The 20,730-nt window shown below is 55.9% G+C and overlaps 1 protein-coding gene across 2 annotated transcripts; it reads left to right on the forward strand.

Annotated features, from left to right (window-relative positions):
• The first annotated feature begins 5,331 nt into the window (after positions 1-5,331).
• Positions 5,332-18,978, forward strand: GAREM2 (GRB2 associated regulator of MAPK1 subtype 2). Of its 2 annotated transcripts, XM_061211026.1 has the most exons (6): positions 5,332-5,490; positions 8,517-8,657; positions 13,833-13,963; positions 14,683-15,735; positions 16,710-16,879; positions 17,400-18,978. In XM_061211026.1, exons 1-6 carry the CDS (start codon positions 5,379-5,381, stop codon positions 18,433-18,435), a joined length of 2,643 nt encoding a protein of 880 aa, XP_061067009.1. In that variant the 5' UTR covers positions 5,332-5,378; the 3' UTR covers positions 18,436-18,978. The 2 variants fall into 2 exon arrangements, with proteins under 2 accessions (XP_061067009.1, XP_061067008.1); XM_061211025.1 differs by lacking the exon at positions 8,517-8,657.
• The last annotated feature ends 1,752 nt before the right edge of the window (positions 18,979-20,730 follow it).

Raw genomic sequence — 20,730 nt, forward strand, 5'->3', positions numbered from 1 at the left:
TAATGAGTGTGTAGTACTCCATGGTATATTTGCCTTAGAAATGCCTAATGAAAGTACAGCTTCCCTCAGCTCCCCAGTCCAGAGATGAGATGAGATACAAGTAATAAAATTTATGGCCACCATTTATTAAAATGTGTATCTGAAACTGTGCCAAGTGCTTTATGTACATCTTACATGAAGTGGGTACTATTTTTATCCCCATTTAACAATGAGAGACAATGGTGTACTGGTAAATGTTTTATAACCACTCTCTAGGCAAAAAAAAACCCTGATTCATAGCATTTACCAATTTCCATGGTGTACATAATCCCACTATGGCCAATTTCAAGCTATCAACATGACATCACCGAACACAGAGTTGGGAAGAGATGAACAGTAGCACACCATTATATAGTTTTGCCACCATACAGAAACAATAGACAAAAATAACCTTTAGAGCATAGAAAATAGTAAAATGTAATAAAATGAGGAAGTAATGAGTTTTAATTATTTATTATGGTTGTTTAATATAAGTTGTTTATTTGTAACTTTTAATAATTTAATTTTTGATAATAGCTGTGTTTAATAACCCACTTGTGAAATTCCTGAAATTTTGACAGTTGGCTCTTGCCACCACTGAAAAGAGATTAAGTCACTTGTACAGCCATTGGACTTCAAACGTCATCCTCTCAGCTCTAGGACCATTTTGCCTTATCTGTTGATGCCTGCTGTAAGCCAGATACATATTAGTCCCTGTGGAGAATCACATGTGAATAGATAAAATGCGGGAGGTGTATTTAATAGTACAACGCAATACATTCTATGGAGTGGTGTGGTGTGCACACTGAGAAAAATGAGTCAGTCCTATCTTGGGAAATTAGGTGTTTTTAAAGGGAAGGTGACACTTAGGCAACTATCAACAGTGGCTGCTGACATCACGAAACAGAGACAACCTGACACTGTGTGCCTCCTGACAGAAGGACCACCACCTCCTATAACATAGTAATGCCAAGAAAGCAAAACTCAAACCATCTGAATTTGATTTACTACCTACAGTCTACCACCAATTTAGAGAAAATCAAAAGACAAAGTAACAAATGAAATTACCCTACAGGGACTGAATCAACAAAATCTAGACTGTGAGAAACACTACAGGACAAATAGTCCAATTTCTTCTACAAAAAAATTGCAAGGAAAAAATGTATGGATCTTACTGGGAACTTGATTTAAATAAATTGTAAATAAATTCTCCAACAAGACAGTTGGGAAAATATGAACACTGACTACATGTTTTATGATACTAAGAAAATATTGTTAGTTTGTTAGTTGTGTAATATCACTGCAGTTAAATTTTGTAAAAAAAAAAAAAGGTTCCTATCTTTAGAGATACATATTGAAATATTTATAGAGGCAATATCTAAGATCTTTTCAAAGTTCTATGAGGACATGTATGTTCAATTGATCTTTAACAAGGGTGCTAAGACAATTAAATGGGAGAAAGAATAACCTTTTCAACAAATGGCATTGGGACACCTGGATATCCATATGCAAAAGAATGAAGTTGGACTCCTACCTCGCACTGTACACAAGAATTAACTCAAAGTAGATCATAGACCTAAATGTAAGAGCTAAAACTATAAAATTCTTAGAAGAAAATACAGGAGTAAATCTCTGTGGCCTTGAGTTAGACAATGTTTTCTTAGATATGACACCAAAAGCACAAGCAACAAAAGAAAAAAATGGATAAATTGGACTTCATCAAAAGCAAAGACTTTTGTGATGCACACAATATCATCAAGTGAAAACACAACCCATCAAATGGGAGAAAATATTCACAAATCATATCTCTGAAAAAGGACTTATATCCAGAATATAAAAAGAATGTTTGCAACTCAACAATAAAAAGACAAATAAAGGCAAAGGATTTGAATAGTCATTTCTCCAAAGAAAATACAAATATCCAATAAGCACATGAAAAGTTACCCAGAACCATTAGTCGTTAAGGAAAATATAAATCAAAACCACAATGAAATACTACTTCATATCCACTAGAATGGCTAGACTTAAAAAGACAGACAATACACTTTGGCAAGGATGCGGAGAAATTGGAACTCTCATATTGGGTTGGCTAAAAAGTTCGTTCGGGTTTTTCCGTAAGATGTTAATGGAAAAATCCGAACGAACTTTTTGGCCAACCCAATATGTTTCTGGTGGCAATGTTAAATGGTGCAGTCACTTTGAAAAACCGTTTGGCGGTTCCTCAAAATGTTAAACATAGAGTTACCATCTGACTCAGCAATTCCACCACAAGGAAGAGAAGTGAAAACATATGTCCACACAAAAACTTGTACACAAACGTTCATAGCAGCATTATTCATGAGGCCAAAAAGGTGGAAATAACCCAAATGTCCATCAACTTACTAATGAATAAATAAAATGTGGTTATCCATACACTGGAATATTATTCAGCCATAAAAATAATGAAGTACTGATACATGCTGCAACATGGGTATATCTTGAAACTTCTGCTAAGTGAGAGAAGCCAGTCACAGAAGACCACACATTTTATTATTTGTATGAAAATGTATGGAATCAACAAACTTATAGAGACAGGAAGTAGACTGGCGATTGTTTACAGATAGGAGGAGGGCTGGGGAAAGGACTGACTGCTAATGGGTAGGGGTTTCTTTTAAGGAAAGATGAACATGTTTGAAAATTAGATCGTGGTGATGGTTGCACAATATGGTGAGTATACTAAAAACACCGAAATTGTACATTTTAAATGGATGGATTGTATAGTATGTGAATTATAACTTAATAAAGCTGTTTTTTAAAAAATTCTATAAGGAGGGGAAATAAACAGAAATAAGATCAGCCGTGGGCTGGTAAGTGTTGAAGCTGGGAGATGAGTACAGGGGGATTCATAATACTATTATCTCTAGTTTACATTTAGAATTTTCTGAAAGAAAAATTGGTTACAACATTTCCTAGGATTTTCAGAGGTGCTTATCCAAATGTTCTCTGGCCTCCCCCAGTTCATGGGCTCAGAGAAGGCCATCCATCCTTCTAGGTGGGGTGGAGTGGGTTGGTTTTACACATAACCTGAGCTGCTGCTGGCCACTTCCACCATCTTTCTACTCCATTGACCACTCTGCCCACTCACGGGCAGCTTGGCCAAACTCTGCCACAGCCTGGCCTCTGGACCAACAGTGGGCCTCTGCCAGGGCCGTGCCCCCCTCCCTGCCTCCTCCTTCAGACAACTGACCTCTTGTATGTCTTCCCTTCTACTTGTCACCACCAGCCCTGTCAGAGGGGGAACCCACAGCAGAGCAGTTGGGATCCCAGTGACCCAGCTCTTGCCTCCGCCCCTCAGCCCTCTCTGTCCCCCACACAGACTCTCCCAGAGGGTGAAGCTCAGACACAGCCTCACACATCACCTAGGCCCCCAGCTCTCTCACTTCCAGACCCAGCTGCTCCCTCTGGCCTCTCTGTTAAGCACCCTCCTCCCTCGGGCTGCTTCCTGTGCTCTCCGTGCTGCCAGCTGTCTTCCAGCAATCTCAGCCCAAGGAAAGATCTAAGCGGTTCTGACTCAAAGTGAAGCTGACTTCCTTCCTACATGGCTCTTGAGCCCTGAACAAATCAAGGGATGTATGTATGTGCACATAGAGGTCCCTGGAGATTTGCCACCAGTTAAAAAGCCCTAGAAAGGCTCTGGAACATTCTACAACAATTAGGGGGTGGGTCCAACCAGTTAGGTAGCTCTGCTTGATTTCTCACACCTGTGTGGTCCCTGACTCAGCCAAAATCCAGAGTTACACGGGTTTTGGTATGAAATATGAAGTGTGGCCTGGAGGAAAGATCAGAGGAGGAACTGAAGTCCGGCTGGGACAGCAGGTTGGAGAGGAGGAAGGGCCACACGACAAACGGCAGAAGCAGAACTGCCAGGACTTGGTGACCAGCTGGATGGAAGGATTAAGAAGAGTTCCAGGTTGGGGGACTAGGTGAAAGGTGATGTCCTTAGCTGGGATAGAAAATGAAAGAGGACCGGGTTCAAGTGTGATTGTTGACATGGAATGCCTGTGAATGCCTCGGTGGGGATAGAGAGGCTTAGCTGGAAACTGAGGTCTAGGGCTGAGGTGAACCAGCAATACTGAGAACTAGAAGCTGCAGATGTGGCGTCTACCTCAGGGCTCAGAGGCCTCTCTCAGACACAGGGCGACTGAATGGTCTGGTCCTGGTTTACACCCTCTGTCCTGGTTTATGCCTATAAACCTATCCCTGTTAGCACCTCCTGCACTCTCAAAGGTGTCCCAGTTTGGATGACAAACTGCCTTCCAGTCACAGCTCTGCTTCTTTCCTGCTGTGTGACCTTGGAGCAAAGCATTTCTGCTCTTGGAGTCTCCGTTTCTTTCCTCTGCAAAAGATGGAGATTGAACAGTGATCTGAAATGTCTCTTCCTCTGAGAAGTTGTGTTCATCTTATCTGGTGCCGTTTCTCTTGGGGTTCAGGTCACCTGATGTGGGATGTCAGTCACCTCCGAAGAGAGCGTTTGTGTGTGTGTGTTGAGGGGGGATCTCTCTGGGGCACCAAGGCTGAGGACGAGAGTCCATGGAGCCCTTTCAGCACCAGCTTATGTCTATGCTGGAGCTATCTGGCTCACGGACTGGTGACAATCGGTAAGAAGGCGCCGGGAACTTGGAAAGTGGGGGCGGAGGGGGCGGTATTAGGCTTCGGCGACAAGCTGGGAAGGCGGTGGGATCTGCAGTTAAACCTAGCTTCAAATCAAGCTGCTACTTGACCTCTCTGAGTCTGTTTGCTCATCAGTAAAATGGGGTTAATTAGGCGGCCTCGCCAGGATGTGTGAAGCTGGAAGTAATATACGTCCTAAAGGCAGCAACCGCTGCTGGGATCGCGGCGGCAGAAGCTTTGGGAAGTGAAGCAGGACCCCGAGCGGGACTGGAGGCGATTCCTGGAGGCCGGGGCACTAGCGGGCGAGGAAAGGGGGATCCGAACACGCTCGGCGGGGAAGGGGAGGCCGACCCCCACCGCCGACCCCGGGGATGCCGCTTCGCGTCCACGTTTTCCCTCCTGGCGCCCGCCGGGGGTCCCGGTCCCCGGCTGTCACCTGGACGCTCGGGGATGGGGCGGGCGAGCCGGGCGGGCGGGGAGGCGGGCCTTGGCGGCGGCTGCGGGCGCGGGCCGGGGGGTGGGGCGAGGGGCGGGGGGCGGGGGCCGGCGCCCCGCTGGGAGGCCGGCCACGTGACGCCCGCAGCACCGGCCGGGCCGCCAGGCGGGGAGCGCCGCGGCGGCCCCAGGAGGTGGCGGCGGGCGCGGAAGCCCGGGCCGCGCGGGACTGGCCGTCGGGGCCCCGGGACGGCGGCCCCGGGGACGCCCATGCCATGGAGAAGTTGGCGGCCGGGCTGGCGGGCCTGCGCTGGAGCATGGGCGCCTTCCCGCTCGACCTCATCGTCAGCCGCTGCCGCTTGCCCACGCTTGCCTGCCTCGGGCCAGGTACCGGGGGTGTTGGGAAGGGCGACTGGGGGGCCACGGGGCCATCGGGGACTCTCCCGGGGCCGTGAGGATGCGGCCCCTGCCCTCCCGCTCCTCGGCGCGGGCCCCGCGCTGCTCCCGGGGCGCCTCCCCGGAGAGCCGGGGCCCACGAACTGAGGGGCCGCCTCCTTCTGGGCCCCACGGACGGGCACAGGGACAGAAACCTGGGACAGGGACTGGGGCCGGGCCCTGGACAGAGTTCTCCGGCCCAGCTGGAGCCCGGAGCGCGGCGGAGCCGCCAAGTCCGCCCCGTCGGTGCACCCCCTTCCCTCGCCGCCCTCAGACCCCCGCCCGGGCCGCGCCCCCCTTCCATCCTTTTGTTTCCGGCCTCTCACCTCGATCCTCCCATATCCCTTGGGCCTCGGACTCTGTCTTCCCACCGCCGCCGCCCCCCAGCCCCGCTCTGTCCCTCTTGGGACCCTTCTCGCACCCTCCTTTCGCGGCCTGGGGAGCAGCCTCCGGTCCCCGGGGGCCGGCAGACTACCTCTGGGCCTGAGTGAGCGAGTCCTCCCGCCGGGCGGGCCCCCGAGCCCCCGGACCTCCCCACATCTTGCCCCACTTCTCCTTGGGGCCCGGGGGCCCGGGCTGCTCTGCTGATGCTTGCGGGCCCGAGAGGGGCGCCCGGAGGCAGCGCCGAGCAAGTGGACCGTTTGGGGGAAGAGGGGCTGCTTGGCTGGGGGAGGGGCAGGAGCCGGGGCTGGCAGCCAGGCCGGGGGTTTTGTGTGTGAGAAGAATAGGGGTTTGGCCCGCGTTGGCACACTCGCTTCCCTGAATGCTAATGGAGCCCGCGGCCACAGGCTCCTCTCCTCTCCTCTCCGCGGGGCCAGCAGCCACTCCTCCGACCCGCGGCGGCGAGGAGTGGGCACAGTGAGCGTCACCGTGTCCCAGGAGCGGGCTCGGTGAGAGCGTCTATGCCTGGGCCGTCGGGCACGGTTGCCCGGCAGTCCAACGTCTTGTTTTCCGGATCGTCGGCGTGTGATGCCGAGACCGCCCATGTCAACAGCAAGGCTGTGTGTGTCTGCGTGTGAATGGAATATGCTGGCCCTAGGTTGTGCCTGGCCACTTCCCACACATCCTCTTTGGCATCTCCCCCCCCGCCCCCGGGAGGTTCCTTTTTGAGCTCCTCAATCTGGCAGGCCTCCTTTGGGCTCCCTTGACACCTCTGGCACCCTTATCTTGTCTCCTATTGTAACCCGTTGTAATGGTCAGTTTATTGTCCTTCTACTGGGCTGCAGGCTCCTTGAGGTAGGGCATCCTGCCTAACAAAGATTATGGAAGGAGTAAATGAATGGGAATGAGCAACTGGTGTGATGGCCCAGTTGCCTGGTGTCTGTCTGTGACAATGGTGGCTATGGCTGTGGTCACCTTATGTGATCAAAACTGTGAGTGTGAATATGTGATCAAAAGTACGTCTTGAAGTCTTGAAGGTCCCTGTGTGCCTGTGCATTTGGGAGGGGCCCCTTAGTGGGACCATGGGACTGAGTTGTGTCATTGGGGTGATAAGCAAGCCCCTATCACTGTGGGCCAGGTGGCTGTGCTGGCTCAACTACTGGTGACCATGACCCATGGTTGTTGGTGTGTGTCCTGTGTGACTGTGGCCTGCATCCCTTGGAAGGGCAGCCTGGGGCTTAGGAGAGCTCTAAGAGGAGGTTACAGAGTAGGAAAGCCTCCTCTGCCTCAGGTGAGGAATTGAGGAGAAAGGCTCACCCCTCCCCCCCCCATACACAGGGTGGAAGCCAGGCCCTTCCTGCAGGTCCTGAACACATCCTCCCCTCCCCCGACCAAATGCACACACTTCAGGGAGTCCCCAGCCATCAGAGTAAACCATTTCCCATTTGGTTGGGGGGCAGAAATTTATTAAGTTGCGTCTGAGGGGGCTGGGAAGGAGGCACCCCTCACCGCCACCCTGCTCACCAGCTGCAACCAGGAGACGGCTCAGAGGCCTCCTGGAAGCTGGGCCGCCCTTCTGCTCTCCTGGAAACCGGTGCTGGGGTTGGAGCCTCTGGGGCCCAGGCCCCTGCCGACGGCTTGGCCCCCATGCAGCTTCCCCCAGGACTAGCCCCCATCACTCTTCTAAATCCACCCCCTTCCTCTGGCCTTCATCACTGTGTTCCAAAGACTGGGGGGGGGGGGGGTGAAGGGCTGAGGTAGGGAGAGCCAAGAAGCAGCTTCTCTGAGGTGGGATCAGGGGGTATCTGAGACTTTTTCCTCTCTCCTTTGAGGTCCCTTGTGTGCAGGAGACTGTCTGTGGCAGTGGGTGAAAAGAGAGCCCAAAGAGAGCCAGGAATCAGCTCCTGTAAGCCCTGCCGTTCTCCTGACCCGAGTGACCCATAGCGCTGGGGTTCACCATGGACGGCCCCTTCTCGGCCCTCTCTGTGCCCCACCAAGGCCCTCCTTTCCTGGCCGCGGAGCCGACTCGGGGGCTGAGAATTCTGCTGGTCTCAGTTCAGGTGGTTCTGAGGCCCAGCTCAAGTGTCTGCTGCTCTGCACTGTCTCCCATCCTCCCTCCTGCCCCACACTCCCCCTCGGCTAGTTTACTGCCCCTTCTCTGAGAACTCAGACAGCCTCCATTCAGCGCCTCAAACTTGGCCTGTATTCTCTGTTCACATCTCGTCCCACCTCCCCCCTGGGCCTAAGGGCTCCTGGAGGGCAGAGGCTGGGCTCATCCGCTGGGAGCCCCTGGCTCCAGCACAGGGCCTGGGACAGCAGGCAGTCCAATCGCATGATGAATGCAGGACGGAGGCTGGGCTGGTTGCTGGGGCCCCATCGGGAGCCTGAGCCCTGAGAGAGGGGGCCTGATTCAGCCCTGAGGCCACAGCTGGCAGCCTGCCTGTCCCTTGAGCGTTGCTGGTCTGACAGGGGTCATGGGGAGCTGTCCCCGGTGGAGTCTCGCTGAGGAGGTGAGGGGATCACCCTGCCTATTCTTTCTGCCCCTCCTAACGTTCTCTTTTCTGTCCTTCCTCCTCTATCCTCCTTTCCCCTCTCAGGGGAGTATGCCGAGGGCGTCAGTGAGCGAGACATCCTGCTCATTCACTCCTGCCGCCAGTGGACAACGGTGACAGCTCACACCCTGGAGGAGGGTCACTATGTCATCGGGCCCAAGATTGACATCCCCCTGCAGTACCCAGGTGTGCCCAGCCAGGGACAGATGGCACAGAGCCGGTGGGAGGTGTAGGCAGGGGGGTAGGGGTGGGGAGGTCTTGGAGGAAACTGTTGGTGACTGGCTTTTCCTTAGAGCCACAGGAGTGAGCAAGGTCATGGCTGGCAGGGTGGTGATTAAGGTTAGGGTTAGAGTTAGGGCCCAGTGGTTTTCATACTGTTTTGTGGAGCCCCGGGTTTCTGGTTGCAAACCTTTGATTCCCATTTTATTTTAAAATAGATTTGAAACTAATGTTAAAAAAAAAGTACCCACACCCTCAAACTGCTACAAATCAAACCTTAACCCTGACTAGAGACCTTCCGTATGTACCATTACATACAGGTGGTACCTCTGCCTCATTAACACTTTTTGCACAGACCCTCAATGAGAATATCCCCTGCTAGGATCCTCTCAGTACCGTGCAACCAAAAGACTTCAGAAACAAAGGGATGCTCAGGCTGATTATGTGGCTGCATCTGCCTGCTCTAATCCTGTTTTTCCCAATTGTTGTGTTAAACTTATTGTTTTCACTGATTGACTTAAGTGAATGTTAAAATTTTAGGCTTTTAAATAAGATTCTGCAATGAATTTCTACTTTTATCTGTTATATATATGATGCTGATGTCCTAAAGATTTTGTTTGAAGAAAAGATTCTGCTGCTAAAAAAGGATAGTACAGCCCTTTCGTTTTACACACAATGAAACAGAGGGCCTAAGAAGGGAAGTGACTTGCCCAGGGTCACACAGCTGGTAAGCAGCAGAGCAAGGGCTAGCACCCAGGTATCTTGACTCCTGGGCTCTTGCTTGCTGCCACATCAGGAATGCAGGGCTGTTGTCCCCTGTGTGGGAGGGATGCGAGTCTGGTGACCGCATCCCAGAGATGCCCCCATGTGAGCCCAGGATCCCACAGCTCCTGCATATTAAACACGTGCTGCGTTTCAGACACTGGGCAGAGCGTTGTTGTCATTGCATCCTCACAGCAACCCCAAGCTCCAGGAGTTAGTAGTTAGCCCAGTTCTGTGTTTAACTGCTGCCCACCCCCCAGCAAAGGTTGGAATCCTTTGAGCTGGGAAGGCTCACCGTCCCTTCCTCACAGGTACGCTGTTCCCCTTCTGGCGCTGCCTGGGTCTCCCCGGAGCCAGTGGGACAGGACTAAACCCTTTACGGGGCTTCTGCCCTTTACAGCGCCCTGTGCACCTCGTACTCCTTAGCCCCACAGCCCATTTTAAACATGAGGAAACTGTCTCAAGTGTCTTTCTGACCTGGCCTGGAGCCCTTGGGGAGGCCTGCCCAAGCTAGAAACTTCCCAGCCTGGGTATCTGGCCTTGGTCCAGGGAGAGGTCCCAGGTCTTCTTCTTGGGATAAAAAAAGCAAAGATTGGGGGACTTCCCTGGCGGTCCAGTGGTGAAGACTCGGCGCTTGCACTGCTGGGGGCACAGGTTCGATGCAAAAAAAAAAAAAGCAAAGATTGGAAAAAGCCTTCACTGACAGAAATATGCCTTACTGTGCCATTTCGGTTGTGTCATTAAAAATCCGGGAAACCAAGGTACAGAGCCTCCTGGGGAACTCTGTGTCCACGGGGCTCCTGGCCTTTTCCCGCCATCTCTTTCGGTGCCCTTGTGTACGGCGGGTGACAGCTGGCCTGCCGAGGTGTCGCATCCCCAGCTCCATCTTTCCGGTGGGCCGCTCGGGCCCCGCCTGGATGGGGGCTGGGTGGCCGAGGCCCCCCTAGGAGGGGGAGGGGCTGGGCCGCCAGCGGGTTAATGAGGAAGCTCTGAGTGCACAGCTCAGCGCTGGTTCCTCCTAATGAATTAATAATTGCGCGGGCAGGCGGGCGGGGCGGACCGCGGAGAGAGCCGCGGGAGGCGGGGGAGGGAGAGGGGAGGAGGGCTCAGGGCGATGCCCTGCAGCGAGGGGCGTGGGGGCCGCTGCTGGAGAGCCGGGTCTCCAGGCCAAGGCCCACCGCCCGGAGGCGGGGAGACCGGACTCCACCGGGACGACCCCCCACCCCCACCCCGCCAGCTCCCCGCCAGCTCCCCGCCTTGCCCTCTGCGCGGTGCCTCTCCCCGCGCGGGCCGCGGACCCTGCGGAGCACCGGGCAGACGCGTCCCTTGAGCCAAGTAGTATGCTTCCACTTTACAGATGGGAAAACAGAAGCCCATGGGGATTAAATAATTTGCTCAAGGCCACACAGGTGGTAGGTGGCAGAGCTGGGATTCAGCCAGGTCTGTCCGACTCCCAAGTCTGTGCATTTACCCACCATTCTTTATGGAGCGTCTGTTATGGGTCAGGTGCTGGCAGGGAGGGGTGACAAACAAGACCCTGCTTCAGGCTGGAAGGGACGGTCGGGGCCGCATATACGTGCTCTGGGAGTCACGGACAGGGAGGAGGGGCAGGCCAGGGTGGGGCAGGTCCCTAGAGCCGCAGGGGACCTCGGGTCTTATGTAGGGGGAGGCAGGAGAGGAAGCTGCCCCCAGTGGGGCTGCAGAGGGAGGAAAAGGCTTCCAGGGGCCAGAGCATCACCCCCGGGAGGTCTGCCTTCCTTCCTCCCGGCAGTGATGACCGGTGCTGGGCTCAGGCTGCGGCGGAGGGGGTGGTGCCGGCTGCCATGGTTACATCGATCTTCCCTGCCACATCCTCCCCCCCGCCCCGGCTCCAGCCCTGACTTGGCTCCAGCTCTCCCCACAGGGGGCAGTGGGCACTTCTCCCTGCCTGGCTGCTTGGGGTTGGGGGGTTTGTGTGTGGATATGGGGGAGGCGACTGAGTGAGGGATGGGGGCTACTTTTCTTGGATGGTAGCAGACCTGTGACTCCTGCTTTCTAACCTGCAGATCACTGTTCCTTGCTCGGTCCCCTCCCCAGTTTGTCCCTGCTGCCCTTTAGGGCTGTGGCTCATCCGAGGCCTCTTCCTACCAGGGTCTCAGAGTGGTTGGGGAAGGATGGGGGATGGGAAGTGGGGTATGTTCTCTCCAGCTTTCTCCTGGGCATTTCCCCCTCTCTTTCTTGGTTCTCATAGCTCATAGATGTTGATGCTGCAGTCTCTGCCCCTGGCCCTCTGCTCTTCATACTCTGCATTAGGGAGTGGGTGTCTCAATCTGGGTTTCTGGTTGGGCTTTGGGGGCTCCAAGAACCGCCCCCCTGTACTGTATACAAAATGCTTTTTTGTGTGTTCCTGCTAGGGGTACACTGTGGGATTTCTCTGGGAAGAGGGTCCCCAAAGGGTCAAGATCCTCTGTTCTTCCTCTTTCCTGAGCTATCTTGCCTGCCCCACAGCTGACGCTGCCTCCTGTGGGCTGGTGACCTTCTGTCTGTTACTTCTGACTAGGCATCCTCAAGCCCTGCACCCACACGCTCGCCTGCCCTAGGAACACCCCCTGCAGGGCCTCACTTGGCCTCCCCATTTCGGCCGGTGCTCCACAACTCATTCCTTCCAGGGTCCCAGTTTTGGTTAACAGCTCTGCCGTCTCCATTTCTGACCAGGCTGGTGACCCGAGTCCCTTCCTCCACCACCTACTCATCAGTCACCACAGTCTGATGAGGCTCCCTACCTCGAAAGTACCTCTTGGTCTGCTCATTTTTGCTATCCCCTCAGTTGCTGCTCTGGCTCTTTTCCAGAACTCGTTACTGAGTTATTTACCTGAATGGTGTCCCTGTTATCTTTATAGAGTTCAACTTTGATCTTGGTCTTTCCTTGCTCAGAACACTCCAGGGGGTTTCATTCTTACGGAATAAAATCCTACCATATGGCATTCAGAGCCTTTCATAACCCAGTTGCTGTCTGCTTCACCCCTGTCATCACCCCCCTCAAGTCCTACTCTCCAGGCACTCACCACTTTGGGCAGGCAGTCTGCTTCCGTGACTCTGTGTCTTTGCTCATGCTATTTCTTCCATGTGGAATGTCCATTCTGTAAAACTCTTTTCATTCTTATGATCCCCTCAGACTGCCAGGCAGATTTCCCCCAACTCAGTGGTCTTCTCACTCTTTTGTCATGAGTCTGGTGTAGCATTTGTTACATCCTGCCATCACACACTATATCTGGATTTCCTTGTGGGCAGACTGTCTTACCCAGATTTGCACCCCCTGTCGGGGCAAGGCTAGTGTCTGGCACGTAGTGGGCGCTCCGCGAATGTTTGTGGAATGAACAAATGAATGGACTATGACTGCAGCAACCACCGGCAACACTACAGACGCTAGAGTCGCCTTGCCTTCTCTCAGCTTATACGAGACTCTCTTCCTTCTGTGTGAGGGCTAAGAAGAGGCCATCTGTCCAGATGCCAGCGTGGCTCACAGCCTGTCTTTGTGCTCACATAGGTGGGCACATAAAAGGTGTGTGGCCAGTGAGGTTAGACAGTTTACACAGAGGGGTGTCAGCTTTACGGATTATCATCATTCTTTAAAGTCTGTGTCTGCTGGGGGCATCTGCTGAGCCAGCCAAAACATAGGCCTGGACGGCAGGTTGGGAAGACCTCATCCGAGGGAGGAGGCTTTGCTGGGCTCAGATCAGAGGCCTCTGGGACAGTGGGGCTGGATATTGGATCAGAGGAGGATTTGGGAACAGATTAGGAGTCAGAGTTGCTCTCCCTGGATCTCCAAAGACTGGGGGTGGGCCCCTGGTCTGCCCATTGCATCAGTGTGGGTTAGCAATCCAACGCAGATACATAGAATGCCAGATCCAGGCGGGGCCCAAGAGCATCTGCTCCAGCTTCCTCAGCTGAGGACTCAAAGCCCCAGAGAAGGGAAGGGATTTGTCTAGGGTCATAGCAAATCAGAGTGGGGCTGGGACCAAGCTAGGAATCAGCACCCCCAATGCCACACTAACGCTTGGTCCAAGGATAGCTCTGTGTCCAAGTGTTTGGGTGCCAGTTTGCACTTGGGTTTCTCTGGGCAGGCAGCTGCTAGCCTTATCACACACCCACAAGCTGCCCACTGGGTGAGGGCTGGGCTCTAGTTGCTAGGAATCTGTGCTCACCTCCCTGCTGAGGCTTGAATCAGCTGACCAGCTCCTTCCACTAGTGTAAACCTGCCCTTCTGACCACCTGAGTTACAGAGAGGCTGGCTGAGATGAGGGGAACAAGAAGCGGGGACAATGAGGCCTCTCCGGATACAGGCTAGGCTGCCAGCAAGCAGGCCCACCCTAGCAGCAGCCTGCATCCCCTCCTGTGCAGGGAAGTTCAAGCTCCTGGAGCAGGCCCGGGATGTTCGGGAGCCAGTGAGGTACTTCAGCAGCGTGGAGGAGGTGGCCAGCGTCTTCCCTGATCGCATCTTTGTGATGGAAGCCATCACCTTCAGTGTCAAGGTTAGTCCTTTCTGTACCAGGCACGGTGCCCCCAGGTTTCCATTATCCTCGGGGGCAAGCCTGACCCTGGTTGGAGGGTGGCCTTTGAGCTCTAAGAGGTAAAAGTGTCACAGTGTGGCTTCTGGCAGCCCCTTGAAAGCCTCTGGCTAGGTGTATGAACTTCCTGGAGCTTCCTGCAAAAGGTGGGGAAGCAGGAAGTGTGTGTGGAGGGTCACGCCCTGACTGCGAAGTCTTTCAGGGCAGCCATCCTCTCAGCCACTGGTGGTGGTAGTATAGCTGTGGGGCATATAGTGCACATGGTCCCCCACTTATGTACAGGTGGTTCTTGCCTGTTTATAAACCCTCTGCTTATCCATCAATTCATTTCTCTTCAGAGCAGTCTTGTTGAATAGGTGGAGGATTGTTATCGCCCTAATTGTAAAAAATGATAACAAAAGTTGCCATATGCTTAGTATTTTCAAAGTATTTCATTGTACATATAGTCTATTTAATCCTTACAGCAATTCTTCCAAGTAAGAGTAACTAAGGGTCCCGAGAGGTAACTCACTGAAGACTGCACAGCCACCACGTGGCCTCTCCAGGATGGAATGTCCTCAGTCCACTGCTCTTGATCTGGTCTTAGCCCTGGGAAAGCCCCAAGAGGAGCGCTGTCCTCCTGGGTCCCGTCCCGGTGGCTTTCCCGGGGCCCTAAGGCCTCCCTCCGTTTCTGGGATCCCCAGGTGGTGTCAGGTGAGTTCAGCGAGGACAGCGAAGTGTACAACTTCACGCTGCATGCCGGCGACGAGCTCACTCTCATGGGCCAGGCGGAGATCCTGTGCGCCAAGACCACCAAGGAGCGCTCACGCTTCACCACCCTGCTGCGCAAGCTGGGCCGGGCCGGGGCGCTGGCCGGGGTGGGCGGTGGCGGCGGCCCGGGGAGCACGGGGGCCGCGGGTGGCAGCGGGGGCGCCAGGCCCATCAAAGGCAAGATGCCCTGCCTCATCTGCATGAACCACCGCACCAATGAGAGCCTGAGCCTGCCCTTCCAGTGCCAGGGCCGCTTCAGCACGCGCAGCCCGCTGGAGCTGCAGATGCAGGAGGGCGAGCACACGGTGCGCGCCATCATCGAGCGCGTGCGGCTCCCAGTGAACGTGCTGGTGCCCAGCCGGCCGCCGCGCAACCCCTACGACCTGCACCCGGTGCGGGAGGGCCACTGCTACAAGCTGGTCAGCATCATCTCCAAGACGGTGGTGCTGGGGCTGGCGCTGCGCCGCGAGGGCCCGGCGCCGCTGCACTTCCTGCTGCTCACCGACACGCCGCGCTTCGCGCTACCGCAGGGCCTGCTGGCCGGGGACCCTTGTGTCGAGCGCCTGGTGCGCGACAGCGCCTCCTACTGCCGCGAGCGCTTCGACCCAGACGAGTACTCGACCGCCGTGCGCGAAGCGCCCGCCGAGCTGGCCGAAGACTGCGCCAGCCCGCGCCGCGCGCGCCTCTGCCTGCCCGCGCCCCCGCGCGCCCTCGGGCCCGCCCGCGCTCCCGCCTCCGGCCCCGGCCCGCCCGGCGACGGCGACCAGGAGTACGTGAGTCCCGACTGGGCCGGCGCGCCCGAGCCTGCCGCGCCGCCCGCCGAGATCCCCTACGAGGAGCTGTGGACGCACCAGGCGGCCGAGGGCCTCGCCGAGGGCAGGACCCGGCCGCTCCCGGGGCCCGACCTCATCTCCTTCGGGGCCGCCGGGCCGCCCCGCCTGGAGCCCGAGGCGGCCCCGCCTCCCGTGCCTCCCAAATCCGAGGCGGTGAGTGGACGCGGTGGAGGCGAGGAGGGGGGGAGGCCGGGCTCTGAGCTCTGTGGGCCCCATCCTCCAGGGAGGTGGCCAGCCAGGGGTCAGGGTTTGGGCTTGAAAAGCTCGTTCTCCTGGGCCCCAGTCTTGGCATCTCGGTCTCCAGCCCCCGAAGTGTATGACAGAGGGTGGCCGAGGTGGGGAAAGGGGAGAAAACGAGGAAAGAAACGCAGGAGCATTTGTAGGAAGGGATACCAGGGACGGTGGCATTGGGAGTTGTGGGGACAAAGATGCCAGCAGGTCCCCAGCCTCAGAGAATTGGGGATGAGCCTAGAACAGTGTTACCCAGAAGGTTCCACAGAACAAGGAGTCCTTTAAGTTGTCCAGTGTAAAGAAGGTTCTATGGTGAAGTAAGTTTAGAAAATGTAGTCTGTGATGCCCAGCCTTCCCCCTCGTCACTTTGGAGCCGCAGAGTATTGGTATAATAAAGGCTCTGAGAGGTCCTGCACGAAGGAAGCCCGTTTATCTGTGTTTAACACAGAATTTTCCAACCGAGCTTGTGCACAGACTATGGACAACACCTATGAACATCCCATGGAGTCCACTTTTGAGCGTCTGACCTATAAGGCAGGGATCCAGATGGCAGATCCTTTTCCTTCCCTTTCTTCTCCTCATTACACCTTTTTCTTCTTTTTTCTCTCCTTTTCCTTGAGGAGGGAATATGTCTACTTAACTGATTGTTTTTATCTACTTCTCTATTTTTTCTTACATTCAAGATGGATTTCCAAGGCCACAGGAGACAGTGTATGTGTTGTCAGCTCTCGATGAATGAAACGGGCTGGAGAGACGAGAACGGGTGGGTGGGTGGGTGAGCAGCTGGGGTGTAAGGCGAGGCAGGCTCTTGGCAAAGTGGGGCGGTGTCAGTCCCAGACGCCGCCCTGGCCCAGCTGCCTGGGGACCGGGGTGGCGTCATGGCCCTGTGCTTGCAGGTGAAGGAGGAGTGCCGCCTGCTCAATGCCCCTCCTGTGCCCCCCCGAGGTGGCAGTGCCAATGGCCGGCTCTCGGGCAGCCCCCCGGTGCCCCCACGCTTCCCCAGGCTGCAGCCTCTCCACTCCCCCAGCTCCAGCCTCTCCTACTACTCCTCTGGCCTCCAGGATGGGTGAGCCTCTTCCTTCTCTTGGTCCTGGGCCTCCTCAGGTGGATTGAAGCAGGGGAGGGTGGGGAGGGGAGCCAGTGCTGAGGACGAGGAAGACTTCAGGCCCAGGGTTCAGAGGTTCTGAGCAGTACCTGAGGGAGGGGGCCCTGGGGTCTGGGGTCCGGGGCTTCCTGCTTCAGTTCGCTCGTCTCCTAAGTGATGACAACTGGTTGGGAGTGTTGCTCTGTTTCCCTCCAGAGTGGGACCTGCCACAGGGTGGAGTGCTCCTTGCTATTGAAAATTTTCTATGTAATTCAGTTTAGTTTAATTTTTCTTGGGGAGGGGGGTGCTGGGAGAAAGAATAGGGCAATCTCAGAGGGCCTCAGGCCTCGGGGGCTGGGGTGCAGGCCAGCGCTGCTGAGATCGGAGCAGCGGCCTCTGTGACCTGGTGGAGCAGTGGTTTGCTGTGTCGTGTGTGTGGCCCTGTCGCGTTTCCCTCTTGCTGTGCTTACCCTTCCATCTGTGTCCGTCTCTTTGCCCACAGGGCGGGCTCCCGCAGTGGCAGTGGCTCTCCGTCACCGGATACCTACTCCCTCTATTGCTACCCATGCACCTGGGGAGACTGCAAGGTGGGCGAGTCCCCCAGCCGCCCACCCCCGGGACCCCTGCCCTCGACTACGCAGCCCAGCCAGGCCTCCCGGGCCCTTGTAGAGCCCCTGAGCAGTGGAGCTGCCTCTCTCTGGGGGGCCGACACCCCCGTCAAGACCTACCACAGCTGCCCGCCTCCATTCAAGCCCTCCCACCCCCAGAAACGCTTCGCTCCCCTTGGAGCTCTGAACCCCTTTTCCGGGCCTGCCTACCCCACAGGCCCTTCAGCCGCCTCCCCTTCTGGGCCCCCAGCCAGCTCAGGTCCCCTGGCTACCTCCAGCCCCGCTCGTTCCCTGGGCCCGGGCCCGGGCCCTCCAGGCCAGGCCTATTCGACCGCTGCCTCCTCCTCCTGTCCCACCTCCTCCTCCTCTTCCTCTGAGCGCCAGACACCCGCCCTGGAGCCCTCTGATCCCTTTGAGCTGGGCCGGGGCAGCTCTCCAGAGCCAGAGCTGCTGCGCTGTCAGCAGCCCAGAGCTGTGAGGGCTCCTGGGCCTGGGCCTGGCCTTCTGCCACTTGGACCCCCCAAGGCCTTTGAGCCTGAAGGTTTGGTGCTGCGGCAGGTCCCCGCCCCCCTGTCCCCCGTGGCCCTGCAGGGGCCCGAAGCAGGCAGAGCACGACTTCTTCTCACCCAGGGGCGCCTAGAAGGGCCTCCGGCCAGTCCCCGGGATGGGGCCACAGGCTGGGGCGGCCGGGATGCCTCCTCCTGGCAGCCCCCCGCTGACCTGTCTGCACTCTCCCTGGAGGAGGTCTCGCGAAGTCTGCGTTTCATCGGGCTCTCGGAGGACGTGGTGAGCTTCTTTGCCCGAGAGCGCATTGATGGCAGCATCTTCGTGCAGCTCAGTGAGGACATCTTGGCAGATGACTTTCACCTCACCAAGCTGCAGGTCAAGAAGATCATGCAGTTCATCAAAGGCTGGCGGCCCAAGATCTGACTTCCCAGCTCGGGGCTGCACAACTGGAATTTTAGCCCGGAGGCCCTGGGGGGCCAGCCCTGGGTCTGCAGGGTGACGGCACTCCAAGAGGCGGGGCCTGCCTGCAGGAAGAATCTATGCCAAGACTGAGGCTGCTAAGCAGCCACGGAGAGTGAATCCAGGGGAGACACACTTGGAAACGGGGTCCTCTGGGCCAGAGCCCTGCATGCATCTTGGCTTTCAGTGTGCAGAGTACGCGGGGAAGGGGCTGGAGGCACCGGTGCACACCCGGGCCTGGTGACACATTGCTGCGATTCCCACGGGGGTTCAAAAGCGGGCCTTCATGGTGACCTAACAACCCCCTCCGTCTTGCTGCAGAGCTCCACTGACAGATCGCACTTCATAGCTTGTAGGTGCAGGCTGGAGACAAGGGAAGAAGATGGTCCATGATCTAAGCACAAATTCCCCAAGTGCCCTCTCTCCTCTGTGCTCTGTGGGCTTTTGGCCTAGCTGCCCCAGAGTCGGGGTGCCGATTTCTGTATTTCGGGGATGCCCTCCTTTCCCCTCTGCTCCGCCGTGTGTTGGGTCCCTGGCCCCGAGCACAGGTGTATCAAGTACAAGCCTGTGCCACCACACCTCAGAGGCTCCACCTGTGGGTTCTGGTTCTTGGATGATGGCTTTGGAAGAGCACAGCTCTGCTCTTGACCTGCTTATCTAGTTAGGGAGGCAGATGCTCCCCCATGTCTCCAGCGCACTGGCTTCTGCCGCGAGCTCACCGCAACTAGCCCTCCATCCTGCCTGTTGGGTCCCAGTCCACGAAGGCTCTCTGTGGAAGAGCAGGTGGATTGAGGGCAGCTGCTCCCTGATTCTTGAGGCAAGTGGCCTTCCATCACTCCCATCCGTCTCCTGCCCCATCACTTGACCCTGGCAAACACATGGTGTCCTTTCCTGGTTTTCTGTCACTGGCACAGGTGGGATGGGGAGGAAAGAGAAAGCATGATGGCTTGGGAAAACCTTTTTTCCTCCTGGAGCACTTGTTCACCTGCTTCAAAGCAGGTCTTTGTGCCCTGTATCTCCAGCACGGTGATCTGCCAGCACCCAGAGAAGGTTGGCTGTCGTGCCCGACCACCCACCCCCTGTGCTCTTCCCCGTCTCACCTACCAGAAGCACACTAATTCTCCTAGTGTCAGGCCCAGGGGTATCAGCCTTCTCGTCTGCCTTACCGAGATATTTATCATCTCCTCTGTTTTTCTGTCTTGAGAGGAGCGAAGCCATGCTGTTGCTCGTGCCCCAAGCAGGCTGCCTCAGCGCTGAGGGAAGGGGAGTCAGGAAGTAGAGCACAGAAACTGGGATGCTGAGACGTTGGGTTTCCTTGCCGATCACTCAGTGAATCCTCAAGGGCTAGTGAGATAAATGCTAGACCACTGACGAGTAGTGCAGGTGCAATTCTGGGCGTCAGCTGTGTTCTTTCAGAGGGCCGTGGGGACCGAGTGGCACAATGTAAGTGCCTGCGGGCAGGAGAGGACTTCGGAAACGGTGTGTGTACACGGCCCACTTGTTCCTCAGAGACAGCTGGTGGAGCGGCCCTCATTCCCTTCTGAAAACCCCTCACCAGCCCCTCAACTACAAGAACCCTCAATTCCCACTAATATTTCAACATAATTCACACCTACCTAGTGCTGCTAAGTGGAAAGGTCATACTTCAAAGCTCCAAGCCACTACCCAGGTTTAACTTCCTGCCCTGTCCAAATACCTGCCTTGAGGCTGCTCAGACCCCCCCACCCCACCCCCCAGAAGCCTGTTAATGGCCTTGGTGTAGAGGATCAGTTCTCTACCTTCTATGGGTCACCTGAAAACTCCCAACTCGGAGATGCCTTGGTTTTAGAGTCTGGCTTCCTAGCAACCAGCTGTGAGTGTTGAGGAGAACTGGAGCTGAGCTTCCCGCCTGCCAGTCGCCACAGCAGAGCCACCCAGGGGGGCAGCTGAAGCACTCGTGGCTGGAGCAGAGGCAGGAGGGACTGGTGGCATCTCAAAGATGAGACTGCGCAGCGTGATGGGACTTGAATTATGATTCCGCACGCACACGGCGTGGATCCTTCTGCCAGACCCAGTGAGGAGCCCAAAGCTGGTTACCTGGACTGGGCAATGCTTCTGCCAGAACACAAGTGTAGGAGCTTTCCACACCAGAGGGCGGGGGGAGGGGAAGAGTGGAGGCTCTAGCAGAGGGGAGGCGGCGGTGGGTCACACGGGATGCCTGTGATCGCTGTGCAGGCGTCGTCCACCTTCTGTGCCCTGGGGCAGCCACGACGTGCAGGA

The sequence above is a fragment of the Eubalaena glacialis genome, chromosome 14, assembly GCF_028564815.1.
Source record: "Eubalaena glacialis isolate mEubGla1 chromosome 14, mEubGla1.1.hap2.+ XY, whole genome shotgun sequence".
NCBI lineage: Eukaryota > Metazoa > Chordata > Mammalia > Artiodactyla > Balaenidae > Eubalaena > Eubalaena glacialis.